We start from the raw sequence: 9879 nt of genomic DNA on the forward strand, positions 1-9879 counted from the left end.
GCCATAAATTTGCATTCGTGCGCCTCATTTGCTGTGCGAGCAGCGTATTCAAAGAGGCATCTGTGCTGAACAGTTCCCCTATCGACAAGAATGAGGTGATTAATGTGAATGGATCATTTGCCGCGAATGACGGAGAATGGATCATAAACACTGTAAATGGGAGGCAATGGAGGTTGAAAGGAGGTTGTAAGCCCCCAGAGGTTGTAAGCCCCCAGAAGTTGTGGCTCCCCCAGATGTCCGTTGACCTAACACCTCCCACCCCTCTTCAACCGAAATCGACCGAGCGAAGATTGAAGAATACAGCGCGACTTGGACAACGACAGTAAATAAGGAAGACGGGACAAGCGCTCACTTGCAACTAACATTTATTGAAGCATCGTCTCATATTTCTACATGCATCGTTAGGAACATACGCACTAGGGTACACTAAATGGAAAGCATCAAACAGATGGACCCGATCGAAGTGACGTTTTCAGAAACTCAAACTCGCTAGCACGCAAAAGCACACATGTGTCGCTGACGCACTCGTTCCCTTATTGCTTAATATAAAACGCTTCCAAGAGCTCCCTCGCCACGGTATTGTCACTCCTGCCGAGAATTTTAATCTTCTCAAAGAAAGGTCTGCATTTTTCCAAACGACTGACAGGCCTGCAATCTTCGCAATGCGTGGGTAAATGCAGGTCAGCGATACATCTGTGCTTTTCCGTGTCAGCGAGTTTGAGTTTTTGAAAACGTCACTTTGATTGATCGTGTCCTGTTTGATGCCTTCCATTCAGTGTACCGTAGTGCGCATGCTCCTAATGATACGTGTATAAATATGAGACGATGCTTCAATAAAAAAGTTAATTGCAAGTGAGCGCTCTCCCGTCGTCCTTCTTTACTGTCGTTGTCCAAGTCACGCTCTATTTTTCAATCATAATGCACAAACTTTCCCAACAGCTTTATTTATTTACCGAGCGAAGTTTGTAGTCACCGATGCTTCTATTGTTGGATATTCTTAGTTAAATCTCGAAAAAGAGTATTGTTTCACTGGTTCTAAAAATAGAAGAAGAAAACAAGAGCCCGAGCTTTCAAGAATATGTGCTTTCAAGACACTGCGGACCTGCTTGTGCATAACTTGGAGTAGTTGATGAAAAAGAATGAAAACATTTCTTAGCGACAGGAAAAGTTCGGTTGGTAGGAAACTCCTGAATGCGGAGGAATCTTTGGGGGTTTAAATTAGGCCTTAGCAACTACCCCTATGGCGCACCTCATAGCCCACCTTAAGCCGCCATTACATATTTTGCAGGACCACACCACTTTCTGAACCTTTGAGCGCAGCTGCGGTCATGAGATTTGAATTATTCGTGCACTAATAAAAGAGACACTGAAATTTCTCATGGCTTGGGACTCAGTTTGATCGACCTTTTCTTCTGACGTCAACTGAAATTTAACAAGATCAGATCACATTTATTTTAGTTCAAAGATAAAAAAACTATTTTTTTAAATTACTAAGCACTGTTAAAGCTGACATAACTCTCTGTCTCCCGTGAATAAAAAAGGTTCGGTTTAACTTTATTTTTATAATATACGAGCGAGGGAAGCGCCAACGTTGCGTGCATAGTTAGGAAAACCAGTGAACACGGATAACAATGATGTCGAGCTTCATTGGCTTCGAGAAATATGGGCTAATTTGACTACTCAGCGCGAACTGTACCATGGTATGCTCACAGATTTCGCTCGCTTGCCTGTTTGTCGAATTTGGGTAAGCTTTCGCATGCAGACGTACTTTGAAGTTTTGGCTCTATATTTGTTCCTCTAAACAGGCTTCGCCGTGCAAACCATATTTTACAGTAGGTAGACAGGTAACAGGTGTTTTTTGTATCTTGTATACCAGCGAACAATAGTCAGTTGTAGTGCAAAGTTTTTCTTTTTCTAACTGCATTTAGGAAAAAATAAGGGTCACGAAACCACTGCACCTGCTTTACGCGTTGCTTGAATTCACCAGAAAAGGATCTTTATCTCATATCATCCCTTTCAGGCCATTCTACTCCCAAACTCGGGTCCGATGCTTTTTTTGCCTGTTTCTTGTCATTCTTGGTCGTTGTGTAAGGTTGTGTCTATTATAATGCTCTTCCAGCATGCGAATTTCGTATGTTTGGGCGGATGCTTCGAAGCTTAATTTTTTCCTTGGAAAAATAAGAAAAACCAGACTACTCTATACTTTTTATATTTAAGTATTTAGTTTTATATACATATTTAAATTGCTTATTTTCTTTATATATATTCTTACACAGTTATATGCATATATTATTATGTTTTACATTTGTTGGGAAACTGTAAACCCCGCTCGTAAGAAAAATCCTGGTTGCGCGAATGATGGGAAGGTTCCTGGAGAGAATAGATCATAAGTGTGTACCGTTCCCCGCAGAATGACAAAGCGTGTCGGGTTATATAAACAGTGATACTTGCAGTGCTTGAGCGCGGCTATTGCTCTTGGCATCACAAACAGTGCTTGGGCTCTCCCGATGCTGCTTGCGGCCGATGCGGTGAACAAATCAAGGCCTTCCTGTGAAGATGGAAGATGGATTTGCTATGTAGGTGTTTAGCGATAGTAGGTACTTGCTATGTTGAATTATAAGGGCAGTATCGAGATCTCTACGTCACGGACAAAGGCCACACATGATTGCTGGCTTATACCATTCCCGTAGAACTCTCTTGCTACGCCGCTGCTAGAGCTGAACGGCCCTGCTCTGATGAGAATGAAGTGGGTACGTCATTAAAAACGGTGTAGATGTACAGAGGTAGTGTCTGTACTCTAAGTTGCTGTCGCCTCTTACTGAAGTTATCCTATATAATGCCTTTGTCATGCTCATGCTAACCTTTCTGTCAACTGGGTTGTACGACGCGGAAAGATGATCGTACTACAACTTCGGAGGTTTCAAAAAGTGCAAGGCTGTCTACTTGTTAAATTGAACTCGAGCGTATATGCAGTGAGCGTATCAAGTATATGCAGGCTGAGTAGTATTTGAACCTGCAGTTTTGTACGTGTGCAGTACTCCACCAACGCGAAATGTTCTCGTGTTGCCAAGAAGAAACTGATTGGCTGCCACGTGTGGTTAGTAGCTTCATTAACTGCGCAGTAGACAACCATTGGCCGCCAAGCACGCATAGAAACTCCCGTAGCCACATGCATCGATCAGAGTTGGTAAAGCACGCGGATAGCAATAGTGCTATCCAAGCTGCCTATCACAAGTGGCTGCCGCGAGCATGGAGCAACGGCCACTGCAGCAACATAATCCTTACCTGTTCGGTTGCTCGCCTAAACCCTGTGAGTTGTTTCAAAACTAGAGCAGGGTGCGCTGCGGACCCGACTATTTATTTACGTCAGAAAATTGTTTTATCTAGGAGAATACACGATGATTTGTAAGCGGAGCTCGTTTCCCCATCCTGGATAAAATACGGTCCGATTGATAACAATTTCTTGGCCACGATTCATAGTTCATTTATTTTTGGCGAAGCGAACAGAATATTTTACCAGTTGAGTAACACTTTTGAATAAAAAAACGATGTTGAAATAACAAGACACCAGTATTTTGCTCTTTGTTGAGTTTTTAATGGAATAGTGGTTCTAGTGATCAACACAAGGCCCAAGTGGACACCGTTATGTTTTCCTGGCAGTGGACTTTTCAAATTACACAGCTTCAAGATTCATGCTTATTCTACGCCTAATTATGCTAAAATCGCTGCTGAGAATCTTACCTAGTCCATTTACGCCGTGCACAATGTTTTCTTTTATAATTTTCAATGAAGTCATTTTGTTTTTTGTATACCAATTTCACCCATGTTTCTCCACATCTCCTTTCTTCGTTGCGGAATAGTGCGTTCATTACTCTCAGGGTATTTCTATCCGCAAATTCCACCAGTGTATCACCCGGAGTGCTGCGACTGCCTATTTCGAATTTTCCCGCATATCTTCTCCGTTTTTGTTCTCGCCTACATTTGTTTTAAGTCTCCTATTACAACCACGCACTGTAGATTCCGGTTTTTATTGCTGATTCCATGTCCTCTTAGAAGCTATGTACAGTGTCATCATCCTATTTAGCGGTTGGAGTAAGGGATTCTACTATCCGTATGCTGTACGGCTTGTTTAGAGTGATCACATTAGGTTCGAATGTTTTCCTAATGCTGAAGTATTTCTATTGGTTCTCTACAGTTTCTCTGCTGATTGTCAAACCGACTACATGCTCCCTCTTTTTCTTAGTTTCTGGGTAGCGCGAAATTTGTCTGCTACTCAGTTTTATGAAGCCTTCTCCTGTTTATTTCTGACCTTACTTAGCCGAATATTATCCTGTTTAATGTCCGAGGGCTCCTCTAATAGTACAGCTAAGGTTCCCTTGCTAGAAAGAGTTCTTGCATTGAAAAATGCCAAGTTCTAGTCCTTGATGTGGCTTGTCAGGATCCCCACATTTTTAGCACTTTCTGCAACATCAGATTCCGGGCCGGCGCCCTCTTCTGGTGATCCACAGCTGCTGGGGACAAAGGCCCGCGAGTTATTGTATTTATTTATTTATTTTCATAAAAACCTAAAGGCCATGTGGGGAGGGTATTACATGGGGTAAAGGAGGTTACACTGGTGTCACAAAAAGTACAAAAAGAACAAAACAAACACAAGAACTAAAAAAACGCGAAATTAATCTGGCTTGGTGAATATTGGGAAGAGGAGGAGATAGCCTCTATTACATCAGGAAGTCGCTAGGTCATGTGGGGGAAGTGGGAGTAGAGGGTGTGATGTTCGTAGCTTGGGAGGCCACGTGGGGTGAGGAGAGCAGGCTCACGTCTCTAAACTGCTCGCGCTAGACCGCTTTCTGGATAGTAGTGCGCAATTAAAGTCAGCGTGAATGGTTCCAGTGTTGGAGGGTCGATGCATGAGGAGGAGGCATTTGGAGAAGGGTTGAAGGTTCTGTAACGCGTAAATTTCGGACAGTGCCAAATTAGGTGCTGGAGATTGGCGGGTGTGAGGAAGGCGCAGAAGGGACATCGAGGCGGCAGGGATGGGGTGTACCAATTACGGAATGTCTTTGGGGTTAAGCTAGCATTGGCAAAATATTTGTTCATAAAAATGTCGGCTGATCTTGGGAGCGGGGGCAGAGGAGATAAAAAGCCGGCTGGAGTGAGGGTCTTGAGACGGTCTTTTTTTTCTTCTTTGTGCAGTAGAATCTGTATGGATGGCGGTAATGACTCAGGAGGCGGAGGAGCCAAGTCGGGTAGCAGCGGAGGACTGGAGGCTATACACTCCCGTGCAGCCGAGTGAGCTGCCTGGCTCTTCGATGATGACTTCTCGTGTCCAGGCAACAGTCGATGCGAAGATGGATGCCGCTAGATTTTGGATGGAGATCTGATGCAGGATTTTGTTGGCAATGGGATTGGTCGATGTGGGTCTTTGTAGAATCTTTAGGGCTTCGGATGAGTCCGTCAAGATGCATATTTGTGAAGGGACGGAGCAGTGAAAGTCGAACATGAGGAAGCTGATGGCTTGAATGATGGCATGGAGTTCCGCTTCCAGCATGGTAGCACATGGAATATGAAGGGTTCGTTTGCCTTGGATGGAGGGGAGATCAGGTGATGTCTATGCAGTGCCAACTAGTGGATGAGCTATGCTTGCGTCGGTGTAAATATCAATTTCGTGGGGGCGTTTACTGTTCCGGAGGGCGTTGATGCAGGCTGCGCGGATGGGGTGGGCGTTACGCGGGACGGGATGGGTGGCCGTAGAGTCCGTGACAGAAGGGAGGGGAGAGCCATCTACTACAGCCGGTACCCACACCATTCTGCGGTTTTAGAGTGCTGTTTGTGTCTCAAAAAGCCTTCCTAACCTAGTGGCACCTCTCTAGTAAGGCCTGTCATGCACCAGAGATGGTATTTACGTCCGGACAAGCAAGCCTTTTATACGTGGGGATACACGGGGAGTCCGAAAAAAGCGTACTGCATGTATCACAATTGTTGTTCTGCCCCATATCGGCCCGCGGGTACGCTCAGATGCAAGAACCGACACCGAATAGTTTGCAATTCCTGCGATTCATTCGATACTCACGAAAGTTCCCGTAACACCCAAGCTTGGGGTATTTTTTTTTCAATAACAGGCATAAATGAAATTATTATCACTGATTTAGACTTTTCAATGTCATCAAATACGGTTGCTTAGATGGTCGGTACAAAAAAAATTACCAGTCAAAATTTTATAACATTTGAAAAAACGGTGGTAAAGTACATTAAAATATAACATGTAAAGGAATCTGAGCTATTTTGCAAGCGGAGGCTTTGTAGACCTACGTTTAAAAGACAGCGACCCGAAATTTATCGGGTGTTTCCGAGTCTGGTGCAGATTAGTACTATATATAAACGGCTTATAGAAGACGCCAAAGAGGAAAGTTTCGGCGTAAAAATTCTACATTGCTGTTAGCCACAAAAATAAGCATTCGATTGACGCTATCTAATGGAATCCAGGTTACATTCCACATTAGGTGAATCTTAGTTACAATATTTGATGTATTAAACTCCCAATATTTAAAAAATACACGATGGAAATAGTGGTTCTAGGTACACGAATATATTTTATTTAGCGGCTCTCTCATTTCCCATTCTCGCACTAGTTGCTTGCAACGTGAAGTTTCTAGTCAAGGCAGCAACTTTGTCAGGAACAATTTCTCAAACAATACGCTGTCAGCAGCCAAAAAATTGACATTGGAAGTAAAGTGGAGGAATGGTTGTTCATCTAAATTGAGAAGAGACGATACTCCTAGTTTGAGAAAAAGGTACAAACGTAGCAACAAATGACACCGGTTTTTGTTCGTTAATATACTCAATTTGTCTTTAACAGCAAGCTTATTATTGCAGATTTTCACGTAGCCCCAAATGTGGTCATTTTCCCCTGTGCTTACTGGCTTTTCACATCTGGAGAATTCTCGAATTTTAGCATGGTTCGCTATTATTGTGTTTAACAATGGGGGCCAAAGTGTGGAATGTTTGCAATCAATATTACTATGCGATGGTTGTAGATGGCGTAGGCCTTTGGTGAATGCCCTTAAAATGGAGTCATATTGAGGTTGTGCATAAACACACGCCGTGGAGGCCTTTTAATGGCGAATTCCATTGGGCGAACAGGAGCAAGTGGAGCGAGCAGCCGGAGCAGCACACGGGAGTAACGGGGAGAGAGAGAGAGAGAGAGAGAGAGAGAGAGAGAGAGAGAGAGAGAGAGAGAGAGAGAGAGAGAGAGAGAGAGAGAGAGAGAGAGAGAGAGAGAGAGAGAGAGAGAGAGAGAGAGAGAGAGAGAGAAAACTTTATTTGCTCAGAGCCATGGTCGGGCCCGCTAATCCGGGGCTGCCAATGGTCGACGAGTAGCTCTCTCAGCCCGGTCCGCAAGCCATTTCTGGCAAGCTGGATGCGGGTTGAGCAGGGTGGCCTCCCATTGTGTTGTGGATCTGTTGTTCGGTGTGATGTTCTTCATTTTGGGGTTTTGTGTGCAGTGCCACATCGTGTGGAGTAAATCTCCCGTCTGGTCGCAGTGCGGGCACTGTGGTGTTGGGTAGATGTCCGGATAGTATTTGTGTAGGGTTGCGGGAATTGGAAGTGTGTTTGTGTGAAGTTGTCGGAGTAACACCTCCTCCATTCTTGTGAGCGAGGGATGAGGGGCTGGAAATCTCCTCCTGCCGAGCCTCTGTCCAAGCAGTATCTCCCTGTAGGCGGTACGCAGTGAAGGGGGTGAAGGTGATCGGCTGGCTCCCTTGCCTGGGGGGCAACCAGCGGGGGTGAACGCCCGGAATAAGGAATCGCGGGCTAACGCGTGCGCGGTGACATTCCCCCCGGTCTGTCCCTGATGACCCGGGAACCATATGATCTGTGCCCCTTCAGGCGGCTGATTCGTAATTATGCGAAGGGCCTGGCGACATATCCTGCCTCTGAGGAAATTTCGGCAAGCCTCTTGGGAATCGGTTAGTATAATGGCGCGAAGATGGGCAGAGATGGCCAGGGCGATGGCGACCTCTTCCGCGCGGGTCGGATCCGTCGTTTTGATGGATGCCATTGCAATGGGGTTACCACTGGACGAGCAGGCTGCTGCTGTGGTTAGCCAATGGTTAGACGGTGCCGACCCCATTGGTGGGGCCGGCACCGTCCACGTAGATTGTAGCAGGGTGGGAGTCCCACGTTTTGGAGAGGTATTGGGCCCGGAGTGTTCTGCGGACTTGATCGTGTTCCGGCTGCATGTGTCTGGGGAGGGGATGGATGTGAATGCCTTCTCTTATTTCTCGAGGGATGTCGAATCGATCCTGCACCGTGGTCGGAGGGGTTATGTCCAGTCTATTTAGGATGGCTCTGCCTGTTTTTGTCCTCGTGAGGCGCACCTGTTGCGCTATTCTCTGAGCATCTATGAGCTCTTTTGTGGTGTTATGGATCCCCAGAGCCATTAGGCGCTCATTGGACGTAGATACTGGGAGGCCTAAAGATAGTTTGACGCACTTACGAAGAGCCCGGTCTAGTCTGTCCTCCTCTCTGGGTTTGAGGTTCAGAAAAGGAGCGACGTATGTGTATCTAGAGACCACAAAGGCCTGTACCAGCTTAGTGGTTTCAGTCTTCTTCATTCCGTGGTTTTTGGAGGTCACTCGCTTGATCATTCTGGCTACCCGGTTGGCCGCCGCTATCAGGCGACTCACCGCTGTGGTATTGTGTGCCATGTTGGAAAAGTGCACGCCGAGGACACGGATCTCCTGCCTGGCGGGGATAGGCATGAAATCCACGTGCAGCTTGATGGGGTCTTGTTTCGGGTATTTGGGCTTCTTGGGCTGGACCACCAGTAGTTCCGACTTATCCGGTGCACACTCCAGGCCACGGGACCGGGCGAAGGTCTGCACGATTTCTATCGCTCGTTGGAAGCTGTCCTCTATGTCGGCCCTAGTTCCTTGATTTGACCATATGGTGACGTCGTCCGCGTACAGTGCGTGACAAATGCCTGGCACCCGGTTCAGTCTGGGCGGCAGATCCTTCATCGCCAAGTTGAAGAGCAAAGGGGAGAGAACTGCTCCCTGGGGTGTACCCCGCGATCGAGATCTGACTCGAGTCCCCCTATAGAGAGCTTGGCCTTCCGATCTTGCAAGAACGCCTTGATGTAGTTGTAGGTTCTGGAGCCGCAATTAGTCTCCGCTAAGGTGCGTAGTATGGCCGAGTGCAGGACGTTATCGAAAGCCACTTTTAAATCAAGGGCTAGCACCGCGCACGGTTGCATGCGGTCTGGGTGAAGGTATACGTCCCTGTAGACCTGCAAAAGCGCATCGGCAGTGCCTAGGTGTGGTCTGAAGCCAAACTGTGTGTGCGGAAGTTGGTCTGTGCCGTCGAGAAACCGTTGCAATCGAGTGTTGATTACTCGCTCGAAAAGTTTCCCCAGGCAGGATGTTAGCGAGATGGGCCTAAGATTCTTTACCTTCAAGTCCTTTCCCGGTTTCGGGATAAACCGAATTTCCGCTGTTTTCCACTGTTGCGGTAATGAACCGGGGATCCAGTACTCCCGATTGAAATGGTCGACCAAAGCTTGAATGTCTGCTTCACCTAGGTTGTAGAGGGCTCTCGCTGTGATTTGGTCTGGTCCCGGGGCTGTGGTCTTCTTCATGTTGGCGAGCTCAGTTTTGATTTCGTGTATAGTGACGGGTTCGTCCAAGACTTCGTTGGGTTCTCCTTCGTAATCTGGGTAATCACCCCGGCGGTCTGTTCGGAGATACTTGGCCTTGAGGTCGTCAATAAGTTCTTGGTCCGTCCCGGGGTATTGGTGCACCAGCTTAGCAAGTCGATTGGCATGCTCAGTCCTCGTGGCAGTCGGCTCCATCATTGCTTTAAGAACCTTCAACGTCTTCG

The 9879-nt window shown here is 46.6% G+C and overlaps 1 protein-coding gene across 1 annotated transcript in view; it reads right to left on the bottom strand.

Moving 5' to 3' along the window:
• LOC144142961 (gastric triacylglycerol lipase-like) overlaps positions 1–9020 on the bottom strand; it is a 42107-nt gene extending 33087 nt beyond the window's left edge. The window contains exon 1 of the mRNA XM_077674789.1: positions 8688–9020. Coding sequence (XP_077530915.1) covers positions 8688–9020 — 333 coding nt within the window. The remainder of the gene's footprint in view (positions 1–8687) is intronic.
• Between the last annotated feature and the right edge of the window lie 859 nt (positions 9021–9879).

Source organism: Haemaphysalis longicornis, unplaced genomic scaffold (genome assembly GCF_048455015.1).
Source record: "Haemaphysalis longicornis isolate Haplotype H1 unplaced genomic scaffold, Haemaphysalis longicornis Haplotype H1 scaffold_6, whole genome shotgun sequence".
Classification (NCBI taxonomy): domain Eukaryota; kingdom Metazoa; phylum Arthropoda; class Arachnida; order Ixodida; family Ixodidae; genus Haemaphysalis; species Haemaphysalis longicornis.